Raw genomic sequence first — 25,952 nt, forward strand, 5'->3', positions numbered from 1 at the left:
TAAAGCTATTAAAAACTATTAAAAAATAATTTTAAGTAATTTTATACATTTATGAAAAAATAATCAATTCAAGATTCAAAGGTGAAACCTATCGATTATCGGATGATACGATACGTATTCGCCTCGATATTGACAACATTGATTACAATTAAGGAATCGTTCAAGAGCGCGCACACATACATACACTTGGGTGGGTTCATTATTATAAAAGATAAGTTATCCTAAATCTCACGTCTCTACCCTTAAGATTTGCTACCAAAAGAGGAAGAAAAAAATCATCACTTGATCCTAAATCAACTCTATTCAGTCTTTTAGAAGACTTGGTATCATCTTAATCCTTTGTTCATTAGGCATAGGCGACGGGCTGTTATGGAGCTCGAGATGGGAGGGGGGATGATATTTAATGTGGGTGCAATTAACACTAAAAATAATTGTAATGTATGAGTAATTTGACCTGATTCTTTAAAACCCTATAATTTTTTATATTCTCCAATGTCTAAAATCGCAAATGTTCGACATTGTTAGGACCTTTTTACCCTTCAAAACCATGAATTGAATTCTTTTGTGATAAAATTGTACTGCCTGCCGGTTAGGTTCAACTCTCACTTAAATACACAATCACGGGTTTTTTTATGCAAATTTAGACCTCACGAACTTGCATAAATTTATTTGCGAACTTTTGGTGAAATTGAAACCATCAAAATCACAAATGTTCAACTCTTTCACATATAATAAAAAAAATTGCATACAAATATTTATGAAATACATTTCATCGCATATATCCTAAAAATCACATAAATTTATGTGTGAAACTTCACTTAAAGGGAACCAACATAATCGTAAATACACTACTTACATATTGGCGAACTTTTTATTATATGCAATTTTTTTAATAATAGTGATTTTATCAAATCATATATATACTCATTTTTTGTTCAAGGATTTTTTCTTCTTGTTTATGTCTGCAAAGAACTTCTTTGTAGAACCCTTGCGGGCATTCCTGCATTTCGAGGAGGTTGCGGCATCATCCTTATGATCAACTTCCCCATCTATAGGTTTGAAATGTGAGTTTCATACACTATATAGTTGTGTATCTCCATGTGTATTTTCGAGGAGGTTTGGTATCATCCTTGTGATTGACTTTTGTTTAGGGTTTACTATGTTTACAGTTTTTTTCATAGAAATTTATATTGTTATAGATCATTTATGATTGTTTGTTTGTCCGTTAGTTAATACTTGTTCTTGTATTGGTGTAATGGGGCTAGGGTTCATTGTGCACAAGCATTAAAAGGGCTAAAGTATACTATTGTGATTGTTGTTAGCAATCAATGATGGCGTCTAAAAAGGCTAAAGTACACAATTGTAGTTCTGATTATACTAATTGAAAATCTATAATGGTCTCAAAAATATTATCTTTAAGGAATTTATGGTTTTGATATCTCATAAAATCAGATATGTTGAATAATAAATCACATAGTTATTTTTTAAACTTAAACAACAAAGAAATATGGATAGATGTTGATGATAATAATGTAGAATCAATGTTATTTAGTAGTGATGTTTACTTGAATGTATGCAAAGAAAATCAAGGAGTAATTGCTGAATGAAATTATGTGAATCCCGTAAAGAATATGCATGTATCTCCACCATCTATCGAGATGAGTTTTTTGTCGATTGTCCAACTGTCCCAAATAGTGAATGATATTAATATTATACGTGATCAACGGATCACTACAAAAGATGTGGAACCACGTAGACAAATCAGCCAGTGATCTTCATCGTAGTAATTTGAATGACATACAGTCTTCTCAGGCATACGACAATGCTAGGTACAAGTTAGAATTTTAATATAATTTATAGTTGAAATGTAAGTGCGATGATGAATATGATATTTTGATGGTTAATCTTCAATGTTGAAAATGCAGGAATAATGCATATATGCATGCAAATGAATGAATATATACAATAAATTTTGATATAGTTGGAGTAACCAAATAGTCAATTAGTGATAGCAGCGATCATGTTGACAGCGTAGAATAGGATGATATCGATGATGATGAATATACTATGTCGATAAGAGACGATGACATTAGATAAATAAGGGTGGGTAAAAGTGATGCACCAATGACATTAGAGAATGTGAATCATTTGCTATCGTTCAATGAGTTATCATACAACGAAGAGTAATTAAAAATCATTGAAGCGGAGACATCTGATTTGTATGAGCAATTGCATAATAATTGTGAACAATTTCAATGGCTATCAATACACTAAACGATCAAGAAATTGCTTTGGGCAAAAGGTTTAATGATCTGAAGCATTGTCATGAGTTTTTGAAAAATTATGTGATAAAAAATAAATATAAAGCAAAATTCTTAGAGTTGCAATAACAAAGTTAATATCGTATGTATGAGGAAGAACACTCATATGATGGTTGATTGCCCCTAAAAGATGCATTGCAAAATGGTACGCAGAGCAGGTTTCTTTTAAGTAAAGATGTATGATAGCGAGCATACATGTAGTGTATTATTGACCACCTTGTAGTAGAGAAATTGTCTTTAAAGTGGATTTCAAGTGTTATTTATAAATGCATGCACGATAAACTAAAGATAACTCCAAGAAAAATAATAAATGACATCAGTCGCGAGAAAGGTGTGGAGGTTACTTACAAACAAGCATGGCGTAGATAAGAAAAAACTAAGAATGCATTATATGGTTCATTTGAACAGTCCTTCAAGATGTTTCCCTCCTATTTAGATCATTTGATGAATGTTAACTGATGATCGCTAGGATATACTAAGATTGATTGAAAAGATTGATTTAAGTACTTGTTCTTATCCTTTAAGTCAAGCATCGATGGGTTTTTTAAATGATACCCTTCAGTTCTTATGGTAGATGACATATTTTAAAAAAAAAGATATGCATGTATATTGTTATTGGCCTATAGTATTGATCATTATGATGAGATCTTTTGATAGCATTTGCAGTTGTTGATAAGGAATAAAAAGATTTTTGAGCATAGTTTTTATAGGTATTAAAACACAAATTCATACACTTCGATGACTTTAGAGAGAAAGGAATATTGATAGTTATCTCATATAGGCATCCAGGTTTAAAGTATGTTGTCCCCCACACATGGCCTATATGTCATATTGGATTTTGCATGAAGTATTTGACAAAGAACTTTTCAAAGAAATGTGGTTCAAGATTCATTGCAGACTCGTGGAGTGTAACTCGAGTAGCCATGAAACAACAAAGTTAAAGAACAAAGTACAAACACATACAATTATATTACCACTAACATGGATTTAAAACACTGGGCTAAGTGTCACTTTCAAGCGAAAAGATATAGTTGCTTAACATCTAATATAGCGGATAACTTCAATTCATGGATTTTCATCATACGTGACTAGCTCCTAATTTCACTTATTAAAAAACTTCATATCATGTTGATGAAACTATTTGAGAAAAAAAGTTTATGAGGCAACATATGACAGGTGTTGCGGTGCTAAAGATAAAAGAAAAGCTAGAGGAATTGGAAAAAAAATACAATAAATATATGTGCAAGTAGTGCATTGACTCCGACAATAATACAAAGTCTGTGATCGAACTCATGATTGCATTGTTGATCTTCATAGGTGTTTGTGATCTTGTGAAGAGTGGTTGGCTAATAGGATTCCTTGTGAACATGTGATTGCATGTATTTTGTATAAGGGAAACCTACCAGAGGATTACTGCGACAAGTGGTTCAAAGTTGAATCATATCAAACTGCATATAATCAATATTTATTCTGCTCGATCGGGATAATATCTCATATATTGCTCCACCTACTATAAAAAATTGTCTATCCACCAAAAGTAGTTTGCAAAGTTGGGCGATGAAAGGTTAATAGACAAAGAATAAAACACTGGGTTCTTGTGTCATACAAGTGTAGTGTACGTGGTGAGGTTGACCACAATAGGCAGCACCACGAATAAAGTATGTATATATATCTCGTGTTGTTTAATAAATTATTTCTTTGTGTGTATATCTAGTATTTTTTAATTAATTATTTCTTTATGTGTATATCTAGGTAGTTTGAGATGTATGGCTGTACATGTTCTTACAAAAGAAAGGGCTTAAAAGAGCCACAAATTTCAAAGAACAAGGAAGAGTTGATCATACATGAGGCATAAGCAATATCCTAAAGCATGTGTGTATATTTGATAATAATTATATATAATTTATTTTGTTGTCAAGAATAGATTAATGAGAAAGAAAAAGTTATAGAAGAGAACACCTCGTAGCTGAAAGAGTATGAGTTTGGCAAAACAACTCTCTTGGCAAGTGATGTAAGTGTTAATTTTATACGTTATATTGCTTATTTTTTTTGTTACGTTTGCACTTAATTTTGTTTATTATTTTGTTAACACATTGGATTTACTATGTAGCATCTAGCAAGATTCGTACAAAGACTCCAAGTAACTCACAACGAGGACTAAAAAAGAAACTTGTCAAAAACCCTTTACCTTACTGTGTTTTTTTGTGAATTATAAAAGCGATGTTTATATTATTTTACTACCGATTAATAAAAACTTACTAGTAAATCTTGTTTGTTTACAATAAATGGTCGCAACTAAAGACCATCAAAGTAGGGCAACTGACTATTTGGAGAGCAATGACTTGTCATATCATTTCTTTGATACTGACAAGGTATGTTTTTACACAACTTTGCATACTTACAAATAAATTTTCACGTGCACAACGACATTATACTATATTTATGTTGCAACTCTTAATTCCTTTCAAGTGGGGCAACGAGCATTTGGTTTTTTGAGTAATAGACATGAAGGAAAATGACTTCAGGTTATACAATTCTACATCGAACATATATTTAGCAGATCAAAACCTCAAACAAATAGTATGATAATATAACTTACTCAATAATATAATCATTTTTTTTGCATACATGTTATCCTTTTTTTTGTATGTTTGTTATCTATTTTTTGTGCATGTGTTTCAGGTTTATTTTTTTAGGGCAATTTGGGTTCAATTGTTGTAAAGATTGGACGACACAAAAGATGAAGAGTATTTCTCAAAAAGAGAATGAGTAATTACTTTGCATTTATTTGTTAACTCATTTTATATATGTACATATTTTTTACTTGATATTTTCTCATTTTACAGGTATGATTGGTATATTTGTCATACAATATATGCAGTACTTGAGAAGAAACTGATATTGAACTTCACACACACACACACACACACACACACATATATATATATATATATATACATATATATATACATATATATATATATATATTGTTCACTAGTTTGAGATGTTTGTTGTAATTAGTTGTTTGCTAATAAAAGATTATTTTTAACAAGATGTCACATATATAAAAAATTGTACGATCAAGTTCTACAAGCACATTAAGGAAAGAGCTTTCAAGGGTGTGAAAGACAATGAAAAAGTAGACATTTATTAGAAAGGTGTTGAAAGAGTTTGTGCATCTACCTGAGCTGTGGACAATTATACACCTTTGTAATAAATCTAGTTAAACTTACATTTCTAATTGAATTGATCACGATAACACTTTACCTGTAACTTTGTAATACAACTTATGTATTGAATGTAACTTTATATGAATACAACTTAAGTTATTTTATTTCGTGCACACCAATTGTATTTAGTTTTATGTTAATCATATTGACTTATCTATATATGGAGAAATAGTTTTGCAAAATTATTTGATTTTTGCCATCTGTAGGATTTTTGCAAATATACTTCACAAGATTTCAAAATGTATATGCGAACAAGTATAATTCAAAAAAATTATAAAAAATAAAAAATATCACATATTTATCATAATTTTGCAAAATTTAAGTATAATATTTATAATATCTTGAGATTTACAAATAACTTCATGCAAGCAATATATGTAAAAAAAAGTAAGCTATTTGTGAAATTAGTGGTGTTTTACATATAAATTTATGTAATTTTAAGATATATGTGAAACAATATGATATTTGCAAGAGGTGTTTCACAATTTTTTTATTATATACGAAAGAGTCAGATATTTGCGACTTTTGTTGTTTCAATTTCACCAAAAAATCGTAAATAAATTTATGCGATGTTCATTAGGTCCGAATTCGCATAAAAAAACATGTGATTCTGTATTTAAGTGAGAGTTAAACCTATCCAACGGGTAGTACAAATTTTATTGCAAAAAGACATCAATTAACAGTTGCGAAGGGTAGGTAAAAATATCCTAATGATATCAAGTATTTGCGATTTTGGACATCAAGAGTGTCAAAAATTGTAGGGCTTTTAAGGAATCGGATCAAATTAATACCACCTATCCCCACAGGTGTATGAAAACCCTGTTTTGAAATATGAGAATAGTGTTGAGAGTGGAGACGGGCAATTTTCAACTACATCCTTACAAGAATGTAATTGACAACTCTAGCCTCATCTACCATTTTCATCTCCACTCCCCATCACCCCTCATCTCTCCAAAACCGGCTTCCAAACAGTTAGAAGAACCAGACTATTTAGGCATCACAAGCACTACCCTGACCTTGGGAGCCATACAACAAAGCAGAAAGCAGACCCACATGAAGCAACACATTTGAAAGAACGAATGAAAAAGACTAGGCCATCCCATGACATGCAATATCTGAAATATGGTTATCACGTACTAACAGAGCAATTATACACTCCCGTATTACAATTTGTTGATCAGCCTTCCTGAATAAAACCAATAACTGAGCAGAACTGTACAAAGTATTTCAGTGATCATTTATGATGTTCAGCAGGTCCTGACCATATTGATGTTCAGCAACACATTATTTACATTGACATGAAGATTTGAGTTTGAAGAAGATACCAGGAGAAAGGCCTTTTTAACAAATGCTTGGCCAGTGTAGAGTCAGCAGCTACTGCTTATGAGCATAACTGTCATGGCTTGGTCTCACTCGGACTGGGAAAAAACCTCAACCTTTGCAGTAGGGAGGATGGGCTTCTTGAACTGCACAATAATCATTGTCATGTTGTCACACCCTTCACCGCTAGCTGTTGATGGTGCCAAACACCGATCGAGTACCCTTTCACAAACAGCCGAGAGAGTGGGATCCTGCAGTTTTCATTCCAAGATGTTGCAAACGTAACTCTTGTTAACAGGCTGCTCCGAGTTTCAAAAGTGCAGGAAAGGCAGTGATTATGCTTACCACGTTTATATGTTCATGGATAAAATCCACCAGCTGTTGGCTTGACATGCAATCCCTGAAAACACAAGAAATGATCACTTCTTCTGCCAAGTACTTCGAGAAATAACCAGAGAACCAAATTTAAGGCAGCCAATGTAGGAAGATGATATTGAGTTGTCTCAGTCACTCTAGCAATCAAGTAATTGGAGCTGCATAACGAAGCAATTTACAAACCGACTTTTTTGACTTTGTCATTAGTTACACGTCAATAACTAATACCACAAAAAAGGGGGCAGGGAAGAGGATCTCTTCCATGCTGAATGAAACCACCCGGCTTTGTTCCGTACTGGACTTGATGTAGCAGTAGCCCATGAAGGGCTACACGCTTTGTGATTATTTTTTTTTGTAAGTTATTTATCATGGGTTTTCAAATTATCTAGCATAATCTCCTTTTCCTATGACAGGCATTTTCGTCTCCATTTTGGATCACTATAGCTATTAGTTTTAGACAAGTAAAATCATCACAATTAATTTTTCATCACATACTAGTACTACTATATACTGCCTCCTGGAGTTGATTCGATGTCTGTGCCAACAGTTGAATCATTTGGGAGTCTGTATTTTTGCAACATAAGCAGCCTTCCTTAACCTTGTCTCTTTGAAATTCCCTATGCATTGTTCTGCATTTAAACATGCAGCTTCTAGTTCAGTTAAAATCTATACCTTTGCCGTATCAATGACAATCTTCAGACTAGTTCCATGGAAGAGAATAAAACATATGCAAGAGGCATGATGTGATAAGGTCAGGCTTACATGACAAAGAAATGTGTCCCAAGTCATTTTCTATGAAAGATCAATATGTCATCACTTAAACTAAATAGAGTAGACAAATTGTTTGCAAGCTTGCACTGTGCATTAATAAGTGGGAGACAGTGCTAAACAATGTATGAAACTCTCACTATCAAATTACTGTGAACATAATGCAGAAAGAAACTGCAAAACGGTAGTAGGATAGGACATATCCAGACATATAAGCCTATCAACAGATACGATCGGGACTCTCTATTAACTCCGAAGGAAATTCATCCCGCATCAATGTTTGTTGTGACAAGCAATGAAACACCAGCATGTTCCAAGGAACAAACCTACAAGGCAAATACTGGTATTTTTCAACAGAAACGCTACCCTTTATGACAAAGTTGTTTATGTTTAGCAAACTTCATTTTTCAGAAATTGTTGATATAGATAAAAGTATCTGTCACGATTAACTATTACCAGGAAGATGGTTTGTCCAGAGAAAGCATCAACTAAATAAAATGAAACAGTGGAAGACAAAAATGTTGAAATTCACACTTTACTCCTAGGGACAGTTGTGCCACAACCTGGAAAAGATGTATGCAAAAGTAAAATTTGAAGATACAATAAAATATGGTACTCACCAAATGCCATCACATGCTAACACAACAAAATCGTCATCATCACAAAGCTCAACCTATTGAACAACCAAAAATATGCATTAGATGCCGTAGTTTATGCAAATGATTAGAATGTAAAGTTTCCTAAAGTCAACAGCGTGAAGGAGGGAAACTTCCACATACAGTGTTTATATCAGGATTGGCTGTTATAATTTGTTTATCGGCTGATAAAAATTTATTCTGCTTGAATTCCATATCACCTGTGGTAAACATGTTTCAATTACTCTCCACAATACCTCAACCAAACACTTTTTGATATATTGGAAAGCTTGTAATCAATGCTGCAATATACCAATTGCTCTTGACAAGTTCAAACTTCCATTGACACGCCCCCCATGTATGAAACCTCCAGCTTTTAAAATGCGATCTCTTTCAACCTCGAGCTCTGGCTTGTGATCTCTTGACAGGTTGTATGCCTGTAAAAATCCAGCTATGGATTAGAAAAGTCTAAATAAATGTATCTGCACATATAGGTCTCTAAAAAGCAGTATATCAAGCACATTAGCTGAAAGGGTTAAGATGGTTTTATGTACCTGACCCTTTCTAGAAATTACACAACGTGAATCACCAGCATTTGCAACAGTAAGCTGTTTGTTTCTTATTACTGCAACACAGGCAGTGCTACCAGATGTTGGACCAGCAAAATCAGCATGGCGACCCTAATTACAGTTTTTTAGAGGAAGAAAAAAACTTGTAAATTTGAAGAAATAAGAAGATACCATCAAGCAGTAACCATATAACTAAAGTAGAAGAAGCAAACATGAAATTTCAAAAAACACATCACAAACGTATGATATGTCTATGAACCTTAATCAAAAGTTTGGCCATGTTTAATGATAACATTTATTTAATAGCAATCTACTATTAACTAAATCGCAGCATATTAGCAATAGTTCTTATTATCTAATGCATATAATATCATTCTACTCAGGGGCGTAGCTAGGATTCATGTGAGGGGGGGGCAAACAGGGGTGTAGCAAAAAAAAAAAATTATTTGTGCCATAGTCGGGGGCCGAAAATTTTTTTTTTGAGATAAAATAAAAAATGGCTACAATTATTAATAAAAATCTATTTCATATGGACAAATCAAACTATTTGCTGCAGTCAGGGCTGGGCTAGGACTGGGCTGGGCTACAAAAATGGATAAAAATCTATTTCATATGGAATCGGGGCTGGGCAAGGACTGGGCTTTTAAATTTTTTTTTTTTTTAACTGTTTCGGGAGTCAGGACTGGGCTACAGCCCAGTCCTGCCCCCCCCTAGCTACGCCCCTGATTCTACTAGAAAATGGTGAATAAAGGGATCAGTCAGAGCAAACCATAAAGAATATAGTTACTTCTACATCTGCATCGCCTCTTAGTTTTTCTAGTAGCAATCATAGATTTTGAGCAGCATGCAAAAATGGATAATATATTAGAAGCTAAAACTGACCAGCATGGGTGAAACAATGTCAAGAAAAATAGCACAAATCGTGTTTTTACCCCAGGGAAACAAGAACACCTTTTAAATGGGCTAAACTGCAGGTCTTCCTCTGCCTAATCCATGTCAATCTATGCCGAAGACTGGAAAATTGACAGGTAATTTCATTTTTCTGGAATTGAGTTCCAGAGAGGTATTAGCAGCTTCCAAATCTGCAGATGAAAGAGCAGATAGTTGCTACATAGAGTTGCAACAAGATTCAGAATCTGCACTGGAAGCTTCAACCTTCTCTCCATCTACTATTAAGTTATTTTGACAGGCATGCTTGGGGGTATCCTTGAGTGGAATTTGAACCTGAAACCCTTATTCTCATAACATGGGGAGATTCTACGGATCCGGCTTTGATATCTGAAATCTGATATCGAGGTTTTACCATGGTTTCCAGTTGAGGAAGCGGGAGCGGGAAGCGATACGGGAAGCGGGAGCGGGAAGCGAGGCACTTTCAAAATTTTAGGAAGCGGGGAAGCGTGGGACCATTGAACGAATAAGATTCGGAACGAAGAGATACGTAAGAAGGTAGGTGTTGCACCCATTGAAAATAAGATGCGAGAGAATCGTTTACGGTGGTTTGGACATATTCGGCGAAGGCCTAATGATGCTCCAGTTAGAAGGTTGGAGAAATGGGAAAATATATTAGTTAAAAGAGGTCGGGGTAGGCCTAGGAAGACTTGGATGGAGATGATAGGAAAGGATATGAATGCTTTGAACCTCACCGAGGACATGGCGTTGGATAGAAATGATTGGAGGAAAAGGATTCATGTGGAAGACCCAAAATGAATTTCTTTTTTGGTTCATATCGCTGACCCCAATTGTTTTGGGGAAGCGTGGGACCACTTAGGACCGATTCGGGAAGTGTCTCGGAAGCGACCTAGGAAGCGAAAAAAATAAAAGTAAAAAATAAAAAAAAATGAAAAAACAGGGGAAGCGAGATGGGAAGCGCGCTTCCCATTAAAGGGAAGTGCGTCCCCCATTAAAGAGAAACGCGTCCCCCATTAAAGGGAAGCACGCTTCCCAAAAAAGGGGGACGCTTCCCCCCACGCTTCGGAAGCGCGACGTTTCGCGCTTCCCCTTTTAGCTAGGCGCTTCCGGTAACCCTGGGTTTTACCAACAAAGAACTTAGAAGATTAAGGCCTATCACAAAGGAAAAGATACCAATCAAGTGGAACAAGTATTTAAGTGACTTTTCAATGGACAAATTCCTTATAACAGAGGTAGATAGACATGAGAGATCATCCCACAGAAGTTGAATCTTTTGATTTGAATTATATACCAGTGATGCTATAAAGGTATAAGCTATGTCACATAAGTGTGGGTATGGATGCAGGTGTGAGATGGCAGTTTCAAAAAACTTGGCATGAACTTGGTTAGGGTTAACTAAGTCCAGTTTTGGATAGAAATGGACCCCAGTGCAGTTGATTGCATCTGACACTGCAGAAGCCGTGTCCAAGTGTCTCACCTGCGTGGCGATGCAGATGCAACACAGATGCATTGACCTTTTAGAAGAGTCCATGTTACATAAGGTATAAGTCAAATAAATTAGCCTCTGCATGACAACCAGTCAAGCAATGTTCTAAGCAGTTACTAGTGGGGTAACAGCAAGGTTGCCCTCATCAGTCATCACCATTGCAGCATCATGAATCCATCATCATCATCTCATGGCCACCACCTCCATCACCACTATTATTATTTGAAATCACCATGGCAACAATAACAGCAACAAAAGATTGCACAATATACAAAAAAATGTCATTCTAATTGTACAATCATCATCATCATCTTCACACTATCACATAATTCATAATTAGGCAATGGAAAAAGATGCCTCAGCACCTGCTTGCCTTGCACTAGTTCTTGTTTAGGAAAATAATCATATTCCCAAACAAAACAGCCTGAATCAAGAAAGGTTTTCTTGAGGCATTAAAAGAAGACAATTCAAAAAGGAAACCCTATGTGCATTTTAAACAGAAAACGTTTTATCTCTATAAAATTTTTGCTTATTTTCTAAGCATCAGCATTCACATACAACTCTTGATATAAGCTTACCTTTTCTGATACCAAGAGTTAGCCAAGGTTCTATTTTTTAGTCCTTGAACTAACAGATATTTCCAATGAAATTTTTACGATAGCAACTATAAAGAATAAGTCCTCTTGAATTTAATAGAAGTCTTGGTCACAAATCTGTTCTTGCCCTATAAAGTTTGGTGTTCAGCATTTTCCCTCACCACATAGCTGTTAAAATGTGTCTCCTAAAATCATTATTGTAAATATAAATATATATATTTATATACATAGAGATACATTTACATATAATATATGTACATATATCTCTATATATATAAATATATATATTTATATATTCTTACCCGAAAAGGGTATTCTTGTAATTTCAGGTTTTGCGCATATTCCATTTGGAATATGCTGTAATTTTCTTATTTATTTTTTATTATTCTTTTTACTTTTTCTTTTTATTTTTTTGTTATTATTTAATGTGCATTGGGGGTCCCCCAATAGAGTCATTGGGGGCCCCCAACGGTCACAAATGTGACCGTTGGGGGCTCCCAACGACTCCTTTGGGAGCCCTCCCTTTGCACCTTTTGGCACTTGTATAAATAGGGGTGTTCCCCCCTTGTATTTACTAAGCTTGAGAGTCTCAAGCATTTGTTCTTTTTATGAAATACATGCATTATTGCATGTTTGCTATTTTTACGCTTTTTGCGTATTTTGTTCAAGTGTTGTGAGGGTGTCTTCGTACATTTCTTTTATAAAGTATTTGTGCTTGCATGCGTATTGTCTCTTCATAGACAATTTTACATGGTATCAGAGCTTGGTTGGTGATAGAGGATTGTGGGATCATCTTCTTTTCAAGAACCTCGAAAAGCGTGACGTTTCGCGCTTCCCCTTTTAGCTAGGCGCTTCCGGTAACCCTGGGTTTTACCAACAAAGAACTTAGAAGATTAAGGCCTATCACAAAGGAAAAGATACCAATCAAGTGGAACAAGTATTTAAGTGACTTTTCAATGGACAAATTCCTTATAACAGAGGTAGATAGACATGAGAGATCATCCCACAGAAGTTGAATCTTTTGATTTGAATTATATACCAGTGATGCTATAAAGGTATAAGCTATGTCACATAAGTGTGGGTATGGATGCAGGTGTGAGATGGCAGTTTCAAAAAACTTGGCATGAACTTGGTTAGGGTTAACTAAGTCCAGTTTTGGATAGAAATGGACCCCAGTGCAGTTGATTGCATCTGACACTGCAGAAGCCGTGTCCAAGTGTCTCACCTGCGTGGCGATGCAGATGCAACACAGATGCGTTGACCTTTTAGAAGAGTCCATGTTACATAAGGTATAAGTCAAATAAATTAGCCTCTGCATGACAACCAGTCAAGCAATGTTCTAAGCAGTTACTAGTGGGGTAACAGCAAGGTTGCCCTCATCAGTCATCACCATTGCAGCATCATGAATCCATCATCATCATCTCATGGCCACCACCTCCATCACCACTATTATTATTTGAAATCACCATGGCAACAATAACAGCAACAAAAGATTGCACAATATACAAAAAAATGTCATTCTAATTGTACAATCATCATCATCATCTTCACACTATCACATAATTCATAATTAGGCAATGGAAAAAGATGCCTCAGCACCTGCTTGCCTTGCACTAGTTCTTGTTTAGGAAAATAATCATATTCCCAAACAAAACAGCCTGAATCAAGAAAGGTTTTCTTGAGGCATTAAAAGAAGACAATTCAAAAAGGAAACCCTATGTGCATTTTAAACAGAAAACGTTTTATCTCTATAAAATTTTTGCTTATTTTCTAAGCATCAGCATTCACATACAACTCTTGATATAAGCTTACCTTTTCTGATACCAAGAGTTAGCCAAGGTTCTATTTTTTAGTCCTTGAACTAACAGATATTTCCAATGAAATTTTTACGATAGCAACTATAAAGAATAAGTCCTCTTGAATTTAATAGAAGTCTTGGTCACAAATCTGTTCTTGCCCTATAAAGTTTGGTGTTCAGCATTTTCCCTCACCACATAGCTGTTAAAATGTGTCTCCTAAAATCATTATTGTAAATATAAATATATATATTTATATACATAGAGATACATTTACATATAATATATGTACATATATCTCTATATATATAAATATATATATTTATATATTCTTACCCGAAAAGGGTATTCTTGTAATTTCAGGTTTTGCGCATATTCCATTTGGAATATGCTGTAATTTTCTTATTTATTTTTTATTATTCTTTTTACTTTTTCTTTTTATTTTTTTGTTATTATTTAATGTGCATTGGGGGTCCCCCAATAGAGTCATTGGGGGCCCCCAACGGTCACAAATGTGACCGTTGGGGGCTCCCAACGACTCCTTTGGGAGCCCTCCCTTTGCACCTTTTGGCACTTGTATAAATAGGGGTGTTCCCCCCTTGTATTTACTAAGCTTGAGAGTCTCAAGCATTTGTTCTTTTTATGAAATACATGCATTATTGCATGTTTGCTATTTTTACGCTTTTTGCGTATTTTGTTCAAGTGTTGTGAGGGTGTCTTCGTACATTTCTTTTATAAAGTATTTGTGCTTGCATGCGTATTGTCTCTTCATAGACAATTTTACATGGTATCAGAGCTTGGTTGGTGATAGAGGATTGTGGGATCATCTTCTTTTCAAGAACCTCGAAAAGCGTGACGTTTCGCGCTTCCCCTTTTAGCTAGGCGCTTCCGGTAACCCTGGGTTTTACCAACAAAGAACTTAGAAGATTAAGGCCTATCACAAAGGAAAAGATACCAATCAAGTGGAACAAGTATTTAAGTGACTTTTCAATGGACAAATTCCTTATAACAGAGGTAGATAGACATGAGAGATCATCCCACAGAAGTTGAATCTTTTGATTTGAATTATATACCAGTGATGCTATAAAGGTATAAGCTATGTCACATAAGTGTGGGTATGGATGCAGGTGTGAGATGGCAGTTTCAAAAAACTTGGCATGAACTTGGTTAGGGTTAACTAAGTCCAGTTTTGGATAGAAATGGACCCCAGTGCAGTTGATTGCATCTGACACTGCAGAAGCCGTGTCCAAGTGTCTCACCTGCGTGGCGATGCAGATGCAACACAGATGCGTTGACCTTTTAGAAGAGTCCATGTTACATAAGGTATAAGTCAAATAAATTAGCCTCTGCATGACAACCAGTCAAGCAATGTTCTAAGCAGTTACTAGTGGGGTAACAGCAAGGTTGCCCTCATCAGTCATCACCATTGCAGCATCATGAATCCATCATCATCATCTCATGGCCACCACCTCCATCACCACTATTATTATTTGAAATCACCATGGCAACAATAACAGCAACAAAAGATTGCACAATATACAAAAAAATGTCATTCTAATTGTACAATCATCATCATCATCTTCACACTATCACATAATTCATAATTAGGCAATGGAAAAAGATGCCTCAGCACCTGCTTGCCTTGCACTAGTTCTTGTTTAGGAAAATAATCATATTCCCAAACAAAACAGCCTGAATCAAGAAAGGTTTTCTTGAGGCATTAAAAGAAGACAATTCAAAAAGGAAACCCTATGTGCATTTTAAACAGAAAACGTTTTATCTCTATAAAATTTTTGCTTATTTTCTAAGCATCAGCATTCACATACAACTCTTGATATAAGCTTACCTTTTCTGATACCAAGAGTTAGCCAAGGTTCTATTTTTTAGTCCTTGAACTAACAGATATTTCCAATGAAATTTTTACGATAGCAACTATAAAGAATAAGTCCTCTTGAATTTAATAGAAGTCTTGGTCACAAATCTGTTCTTGCCCTATAAAGTTTGGTGTTCAGCATTTTCCCTCACCACATAGCTGTTAAAATGTGTCTCCTAAAATCATTATTGTAAATATAAATATATATATTTATATACATAGAGATACATTTACATATAATATATGTACATATATCTCTATATATATAAATATATATATTTATATATTCTTACCCGAAAAGGGTATTCTTGTAATTTCAGGTTTTGCGCATATTCCATTTGGAATATGCTGTAATTTTCTTATTTATTTTTTATTATTCTTTTTACTTTTTCTTTTTATTTTTTTGTTATTATTTAATGTGCATTGGGGGTCCCCCAATAGAGTCATTGGGGGCCCCCAACGGTCACAAATGTGACCGTTGGGGGCTCCCAACGACTCCTTTGGGAGCCCTCCCTTTGCACCTTTTGGCACTTGTATAAATAGGGGTGTTCCCCCCTTGTATTTACTAAGCTTGAGAGTCTCAAGCATTTGTTCTTTTTATGAAATACATGCATTATTGCATGTTTGCTATTTTTACGCTTTTTGCGTATTTTGTTCAAGTGTTGTGAGGGTGTCTTCGTACATTTCTTTTATAAAGTATTTGTGCTTGCATGCGTATTGTCTCTTCATAGACAATTTTACATGGTATCAGAGCTTGGTTGGTGATAGAGGATTGTGGGATCATCTTCTTTTCAAGAACCTCGAAAAGCGTGACGTTTCGCGCTTCCCCTTTTAGCTAGGCGCTTCCGGTAACCCTGGGTTTTACCAACAAAGAACTTAGAAGATTAAGGCCTATCACAAAGGAAAAGATACCAATCAAGTGGAACAAGTATTTAAGTGACTTTTCAATGGACAAATTCCTTATAACAGAGGTAGATAGACATGAGAGATCATCCCACAGAAGTTGAATCTTTTGATTTGAATTATATACCAGTGATGCTATAAAGGTATAAGCTATGTCACATAAGTGTGGGTATGGATGCAGGTGTGAGATGGCAGTTTCAAAAAACTTGGCATGAACTTGGTTAGGGTTAACTAAGTCCAGTTTTGGATAGAAATGGACCCCAGTGCAGTTGATTGCATCTGACACTGCAGAAGCCGTGTCCAAGTGTCTCACCTGCGTGGCGATGCAGATGCAACACAGATGCGTTGACCTTTTAGAAGAGTCCATGTTACATAAGGTATAAGTCAAATAAATTAGCCTCTGCATGACAACCAGTCAAGCAATGTTCTAAGCAGTTACTAGTGGGGTAACAGCAAGGTTGCCCTCATCAGTCATCACCATTGCAGCATCATGAATCCATCATCATCATCTCATGGCCACCACCTCCATCACCACTATTATTATTTGAAATCACCATGGCAACAATAACAGCAACAAAAGATTGCACAATATACAAAAAAATGTCATTCTAATTGTACAATCATCATCATCATCTTCACACTATCACATAATTCATAATTAGGCAATGGAAAAAGATGCCTCAGCACCTGCTTGCCTTGCACTAGTTCTTGTTTAGGAAAATAATCATATTCCCAAACAAAACAGCCTGAATCAAGAAAGGTTTTCTTGAGGCATTAAAAGAAGACAATTCAAAAAGGAAACCCTATGTGCATTTTAAACAGAAAACGTTTTATCTCTATAAAATTTTTGCTTATTTTCTAAGCATCAGCATTCACATACAACTCTTGATATAAGCTTACCTTTTCTGATACCAAGAGTTAGCCAAGGTTCTATTTTTTAGTCCTTGAACTAACAGATATTTCCAATGAAATTTTTACGATAGCAACTATAAAGAATAAGTCCTCTTGAATTTAATAGAAGTCTTGGTCACAAATCTGTTCTTGCCCTATAAAGTTTGGTGTTCAGCATTTTCCCTCACCACATAGCTGTTAAAATGTGTCTCCTAAAATCATTATTGTAAATATAAATATATATATTTATATACATAGAGATACATTTACATATAATATATGTACATATATCTCTATATATATAAATATATATATTTATATATTCTTACCCGAAAAGGGTATTCTTGTAATTTCAGGTTTTGTGCATATTCCATTTGGAATATGCTGTAATTTTCTTATTTATTTTTTATTATTCTTTTTACTTTTTCTTTTTATTTTTTTGTTATTATTTAATGTGCATTGGGGGTCCCCCAATAGAGTCATTGGGGGCCCCCAACGGTCACAAATGTGACCGTTGGGGGCTCCCAACGACTCCTTTGGGAGCCCTCCCTTTGCACCTTTTGGCACTTGTATAAATAGGGGTGTTCCCCCCTTGTATTTACTAAGCTTGAGAGTCTCAAGCATTTGTTCTTTTTATGAAATACATGCATTATTGCATGTTTGCTATTTTTACGCTTTTTGCGTATTTTGTTCAAGTGTTGTGAGGGTGTCTTCGTACATTTCTTTTATAAAGTATTTGTGCTTGCATGCGTATTGTCTCTTCATAGACAATTTTACATGGTATCAGAGCTTGGTTGGTGATAGAGGATTGTGGGATCATCTTCTTTTCAAGAACCTCGAAAAGCGTGACGTTTCGCGCTTCCCCTTTTAGCTAGGCGCTTCCGGTAACCCTGGGTTTTACCAACAAAGAACTTAGAAGATTAAGGCCTATCACAAAGGAAAAGATACCAATCAAGTGGAACAAGTATTTAAGTGACTTTTCAATGGACAAATTCCTTATAACAGAGGTAGATAGACATGAGAGATCATCCCACAGAAGTTGAATCTTTTGATTTGAATTATATACCAGTGATGCTATAAAGGTATAAGCTATGTCACATAAGTGTGGGTATGGATGCAGGTGTGAGATGGCAGTTTCAAAAAACTTGGCATGAACTTGGTTAGGGTTAACTAAGTCCAGTTTTGGATAGAAATGGACCCCAGTGCAGTTGATTGCATCTGACACTGCAGAAGCCGTGTCCAAGTGTCTCACCTGCGTGGCGATGCAGATGCAACACAGATGCGTTGACCTTTTAGAAGAGTCCATGTTACATAAGGTATAAGTCAAATAAATTAGCCTCTGCATGACAACCAGTCAAGCAATGTTCTAAGCAGTTACTAGTGGGGTAACAGCAAGGTTGCCCTCATCAGTCATCACCATTGCAGCATCATGAATCCATCATCATCATCTCATGGCCACCACCTCCATCACCACTATTATTATTTGAAATCACCATGGCAACAATAACAGCAACAAAAGATTGCACAATATACAAAAAAATGTCATTCTAATTGTACAATCATCATCATCATCTTCACACTATCACATAATTCATAATTAGGCAATGGAAAAAGATGCCTCAGCACCTGCTTGCCTTGCACTAGTTCTTGTTTAGGAAAATAATCATATTCCCAAACAAAACAGCCTGAATCAAGAAAGGTTTTCTTGAGGCATTAAAAGAAGACAATTCAAAAAGGAAACCCTATGTGCATTTTAAACAGAAAACGTTTTATCTCTATAAAATTTTTGCTTATTTTCTAAGCATCAGCATTCACATACAACTCTTGATATAAGCTTACCTTTTCTGATACCAAGAGTTAGCCAAGGTTCTATTTTTTAGTCCTTGAACTAACAGATATTTCCAATGAAATTTTTACGATAGCAACTATAAAGAATAAGTCCTCTTGAATTTAATAGAAGTCTTGGTCACAAATCTGTTCTTGCCCTATAAAGTTTGGTGTTCAGCATTTTCCCTCACCACATAGCTGTTAAAATGTGTCTCCTAAAATCATTATTGTAAATATAAATATATATATTTATATACATAGAGATACATTTACATATAATATATGTACATATATCTCTATATATATAAATATATATATTTATATATTCTTACCCGAAAAGGGTATTCTTGTAATTTCAGGTTTTGCGCATATTCCATTTGGAATATGCTGTAATTTTCTTATTTATTTTTTATTATTCTTTTTACTTTTTCTTTTTATTTTTTTGTTATTATTTAATGTGCATTGGGGGTCCCCCAATAGAGTCATTGGGGGCCCCCAACGGTCACAAATGTGACCGTTGGGGGCTCCCAACGACTCCTTTGGGAGCCCTCCCTTTGCACCTTTTGGCACTTGTATAAATAGGGGTGTTCCCCCCTTGTATTTACTAAGCTTGAGAGTCTCAAGCATTTGTTCTTTTTATGAAATACATGCATTATTGCATGTTTGCTATTTTTACGCTTTTTGCGTATTTTGTTCAAGTGTTGTGAGGGTGTCTTCGTACATTTCTTTTATAAAGTATTTGTGCTTGCATGCGTATTGTCTCTTCATAGACAATTTTACATGGTATCAGAGCTTGGTTGGTGATAGAGGATTGTGGGATCATCTTCTTTTCAAGAACCTCGAAAAGCGTGACGTTTCGCGCTTCCCCTTTTAGCTAGGCGCTTCCGGTAACCCTGGGTTTTACCAACAAAGAACTTAGAAGATTAAGGCCTATCACAAAGGAAAAGATACCAATCAAGTGGAACAAGTATTTAAGTGACTTTTCAATGGACAAATTCCTTATAACAGAGGTAGATAGACATGAGAGATCATCCCACAGAAGTTGAATCTTTTGATTTGAATTATATACCAGTGATGCTATAAAGGTATAAGCTATGTCACATAAGTGTGGGTATGGATGCAGGTGTGAGATGGCAGTTTCAAAAAACTTGGCATGAACTTGGTTAGGGTTAACTAAGTCCAGTTTTGGATAGAAATGGACCCCAGTGCAGTTGATTGCATCTGACACTGCAGAAGCCGTGTCCAAGTGTCTCACCTGCGTGGCGATGCAGATGCAACACAGATGCGTTGACCTTTTAGAAGAGTCCATGTTACATAAGGTATAAGTCAAATAAATTAGCCTCTGCATGACAACCAGTCAAGCAATGTTCTAAGCAGTTACTAGTGGGGTAACAGCAAGGTTGCCCTCATCAGTCATCACCATTGCAGCATCATGAATCCATCATCATCATCTCATGGCCACCACCTCCATCACCACTATTATTATTTGAAATCACCATGGCAACAATAACAGCAACAAAAGATTGCACAATATACAAAAAAATGTCATTCTAATTGTACAATCATCATCATCATCTTCACACTATCACATAATTCATAATTAGGCAATGGAAAAAGATGCCTCAGCACCTGCTTGCCTTGCACTAGTTCTTGTTTAGGAAAATAATCATATTCCCAAACAAAACAGCCTGAATCAAGAAAGGTTTTCTTGAGGCATTAAAAGAAGACAATTCAAAAAGGAAACCCTATGTGCATTTTAAACAGAAAACGTTTTATCTCTATAAAATTTTTGCTTATTTTCTAAGCATCAGCATTCACATACAACTCTTGATATAAGCTTACCTTTTCTGATACCAAGAGTTAGCCAAGGTTCTATTTTTTAGTCCTTGAACTAACAGATATTTCCAATGAAATTTTTACGATAGCAACTATAAAGAATAAGTCCTCTTGAATTTAATAGAAGTCTTGGTCACAAATCTGTTCTTGCCCTATAAAGTTTGGTGTTCAGCATTTTCCCTCACCACATAGCTGTTAAAATGTGTCTCCTAAAATCATTATTGTAAATATAAATATATATATTTATATACATAGAGATACATTTACATATAATATATGTACATATATCTCTATATATATAAATATATATATTTATATATTCTTACCCGAAAAGGGTATTCTTGTAATTTCAGGTTTTGCGCATATTCCATTTGGAATATGCTGTAATTTTCTTATTTATTTTTTATTATTCTTTTTACTTTTTCTTTTTATTTTTTTGTTATTATTTAATGTGCATTGGGGGTCCCCCAATAGAGTCATTGGGGGCCCCCAACGGTCACAAATGTGACCGTTGGGGGCTCCCAACGACTCCTTTGGGAGCCCTCCCTTTGCACCTTTTGGCACTTGTATAAATAGGGGTGTTCCCCCCTTGTATTTACTAAGCTTGAGAGTCTCAAGCATTTGTTCTTTTTATGAAATACATGCATTATTGCATGTTTGCTATTTTTACGCTTTTTGCGTATTTTGTTCAAGTGTTGTGAGGGTGTCTTCGTACATTTCTTTTATAAAGTATTTGTGCTTGCATGCGTATTGTCTCTTCATAGACAATTTTACATGGTATCAGAGCTTGGTTGGTGATAGAGGATTGTGGGATCATCTTCTTTTCAAGAACCTCGAAAAGCGTGCCTTCGAACCTTTGGAGGTTGAAGTGGTGGATCTTGCTTCTCAAATATTTTAGAAGAATCTTGTGCAAGCTAGCATTTGGGATATTGTATTGGTACGCCTTTTTCCTCTTTCTCTCTACTTCATAATGGGCGAAAAAGAGTCTCACTTTACTCTTGGCTTCAAATTAAATGGGTCCAACTATCATATTTGGGCCGGAAACATGGAGGCTCACATAAAAGGGAACGGGCTATGGGGTTATGTGCAAGGCACAATTCCGGAACCGGAACCCAAGATAACCGTGGTAAACGGAAGCGAGATCAAGATTCTTGAAGGAGAAGAAAGGGTTAGAGCTCTTGAAGAGTATTCTAAGAAGCACGATGAGTGGGAAATGAAGAATTTCAAGATCCTTTCTTAGTTCTTCTCATCCGTTGAAACCAAGATTAATGCCAACATTATTAAATTCAAAAAGGCATCGGAAGCTTGGCATTATCTTGAAAAATGTATACATCGAGAGACCTATCTCATAAGTATTATCTTCAAAAGAAGGCTCTCTCTCTTTCTCAAGGTGAAATGACTACTAGGAAATATTTTGCCGATCTTTCCTCCGTTTGGGATGAGCTTGCCATGCTTGAACCAAAATGGAGTGGAGAAGCAATTGAGCTCTGTCACAAGCAACTTGAAGAAGATCGGTTCTTCAACTTTTTGAATGGGCTAAGGCCCGCATTTGAGCAAATAAGGTCCTCTCTTCTATCCTCTTTTTCTCCTCCCTCTCTTGAAGATGTACTCACCAAATTAAGTGGTGAGGAGACTCGTATGAGTTTATGTAAACAAGGATCAAGTGTTCTTATGGTTCCTTGTAATCATGAAGAAAGTAATGAGGTCAATGTCGTATCAAGACCCGAGAACAATGTAAGAACCTATCGTCCCCCTCACTTTAAACCACAAAATCAAGGTGAAAATGGTGGGCCAAGAGGAAAAAGGGACTATAGCAAAATTATTTGTCATTTTTGTAAAGAACCCGGACATATCAAACCCATATGTCCCAAATGGAAAAAGCTTCTCGCAATGGCTACCATCGGTGTTCCACAAAAGGAGGAGGCATCATCAAGTGGGTCACTCTCTTTAAATCAAATAGTGGAAGCCCTTCAACCTCTACTCAAGGGAGCTACCTCCGGTGCCGCCGTGTCTACCTCATCTCTTCCAGGTAAAGTCTCTTGGCTTTTGCACTCCGGTGCATCCTTTCATATGTCCCCAAACATGTTTTCACTTTCCGATTTCTCAAAAAATGTTTCTCCCTCTTTTGTTTCCATTGCGGATGGAACCTCTCTTGAAATTAAAGGAATAGGTAATTTTGAAACTCAAGATTTTTTTATTCCAAAAATTAGATTTATACCTAAACTTAACTTAAACCTTCTCTTTGTTTCTCAACTCTCGGACCATGGTTGCGATATTAAATTCTCTTGTGATAAATGTTTAATACAGGATCGCCGGTCTGGGAAATTGATTGGGGAAGACTTTAGAAAAGGAGACTTATAATATATGGAATCTCTTCAAGTTCCAAAATCTTTTTGTAATATGGCCTAAAACAAAGATATAAATGTATGGCACAAAAGACTTGGTCATCCTAATATCACCAAGTTGTCTTATTTACATTTTGCAAAAGACCTATATAAAAGTTCATTTTCATGTAATGATTGTATTTTCGGAAAAATGCAAAGTTTACCTTTTGAGCAAAGAACTATGTTCTCTTCTAAAACTTTCGAAATTGTTCATTCGGATGTTTGGGGACCCGCACATGTTGCTTCAAAAGGAGGCTTCTCTTATTATGTCATTTTTGTGGATGATTTTTCCAGATATTCGTGGATCTATTTTCTTAAGTTCAAACATGAAGTTTTTTCGTGTTTTAAAACCTTTCATTCAATGATCAAAAATCAATTCAACAGTAATATAAAGATATTTAGGAGTGATTCTGGAGGGGAATATCTCTCCAATCAATTTAAAGTATATCTTGAGGATCATGGAATTATCCATCAAAGGTCTTGTCCTAAAACCCCTCAACAGAATGGGTTGGCCGAAAGAAACAAAGGCACATCATTGAGACCACTAGGACCCTTCTTATTTCCCAAAACATTCCTAAATTTTTTTGGGCAGAAGAAGCTCTTGCTTCTGTTTATCTGATAAATCGCCTGCCATCTAGGATATTAGGAAAAATATCCCCTTTTGAGATTTTATATAAACTTGAATCGGATTATAATAGGCTACGAGTCTTTGGGTGTAAGTGTTTTATACTTACAGATAAGAATGACAAACTATCTCCCAAGGCTATCCCCCGCGCCTTTCTTAGATATTCTGAAACTCAAAAAGGGTTTCGTTGTTATGATCTTCGTGATGATAAGTTATATGTCTCTAGAAATGTAACTTTTTTGGAAAATGAAAGTGGTTTTGAAAAAAATGTTCTTGAACAAGAAAATTTTGATTATTCCTTCTTATTTGATCTATTGTCTAGCAATGATGATATATCTAGTGATGATGATGTATCATCAAATCACGATAAGGAAAATGATGGTGACGTTGGTGAACATAACTCACTCAATGAACAAGAAAGTAGACTTTCAAGTGATCCAATAACCTACTCTCATAGAAACCAAGACACTTTTAGAAGTGCTATTGACCAATATAGTGAGCTTGTTCCTACTATCGACCATCGGAGATCTGAAAGGAATAGAAGACCTCCAACTCGTTTTGTTTCTTTTGATTCTTTCTCACCACGATATAGGGCTTGCCTTAGTGTCATTCACTCTTATTTTGAACCAAGGAATTTTGAAGAAGCCAAAAAATGTATAGAATGGCAAGAAGCTATGCAAAATGAACTTAATGCCCTTAAAAGGGCTAAAACTTGAGATTTTCAAACTCTACCCATAGGAAAGAAAACTATAGGTTGTCGATGGGTTTTTAAGGTTAAAACTAAAAGCGATGGATCCTTGGAGAGGTATAAAGCTCGTTTACTTGCTAAAGGGTATGGGCAAGAGTATGGAATTGATTATGAGGAAATTTTTGCCCCTGTAGCCCGAATGGTTACAGTTAGGTGTCTTATTACTATTGCATCTATTAAAAATTGAAACATTTTTCAAATGGATGTGAAAAATGTTTTTTTATATGGTGATCTTAACGAAGAAGTATATATGGATGCTCCACCAGGCATGAAGATTCCTAAAGATAAAGTTCTTCGTCTTCGTAAGGCCCTCTATGGTTTGAAACATGCCCCCAAGGCCTGGTAATGACAGATTTACCAGTGTAATGTTGGAAATGGTTTTTCCTCATGTTATACTGACACTGCTCTATTTACCAGAAGATCTAATGCAGGAATTGTGATTCTATTACTCTATTTTGATGACATGTTAATTACAGGAGATGATGTTCAAGGAGTCAAGGGTATTAAGTCCGTCTTGACTTCAAAATCTGAGATGTCAGACTTGGGTTTTCTGACATATTTTCTTGGAATTGAGGTTGTTTATTCGCAACATGGTTACTTTTTATCTCAGTCTAAGCTTGCTTGTGAGATTATTGACAGATCAAGAAATTTTGATGACAAAGTATGCGAAACTCCTGAAGTCGTGGGATCAAAAATGAAGATTGACGACGGTGTTCCCCTAACTGATCCTACTCCTTACAGGCAGCTGGTAGGCTCTCTAATGTACCTCAGCATTACTCGACCCGACTTGTCGCATGCTATTCACATCGCCAGTCAGTTTCAGCACGCTCCTACAACCGTTCATATGAATGTTGTCCTTC

General features: G+C 35.5%; 1 protein-coding gene across 11 annotated transcripts in view; it reads right to left on the bottom strand.

The window, feature by feature from the left end:
• Positions 1-6,635: 6,635 nt before the first annotated feature.
• Positions 6,636-25,952, bottom strand: part of LOC149842199 (putative protein phosphatase 2C 58) — a 90,633-nt gene continuing 71,316 nt past the window's right edge. For 10 of the 11 annotated variants that reach the window (XM_089998981.1, XM_089998989.1, XM_089998983.1 and 7 more), the window contains 6 exons: positions 9,204-9,329; positions 8,963-9,086; positions 8,794-8,870; positions 8,635-8,687; positions 7,217-7,271; positions 6,636-7,122 (listed from right to left, as the gene is read on the bottom strand). In XM_089998981.1, coding sequence (XP_089855107.1) covers positions 6,961-7,122; positions 7,217-7,271; positions 8,635-8,687; positions 8,794-8,870; positions 8,963-9,086; positions 9,204-9,329 — 597 coding nt within the window. In that variant the 3' untranslated portion in view covers positions 6,636-6,960. Of the gene's footprint in view, positions 7,123-7,216; positions 7,272-8,630; positions 8,688-8,793; positions 8,871-8,962; positions 9,087-9,203; positions 9,330-25,952 lie in introns of those variants that run through there. The other variant, XM_089998992.1, reaches the window with a different exon arrangement.

Source organism: Nuphar pumila, chromosome 3 (assembly GCF_984573655.1).
Source record: "Nuphar pumila chromosome 3, dmNupPumi1.hap1.1, whole genome shotgun sequence".
In the NCBI taxonomy this organism is placed as follows: Eukaryota; Viridiplantae; Streptophyta; class Magnoliopsida; order Nymphaeales; family Nymphaeaceae; genus Nuphar; species Nuphar pumila.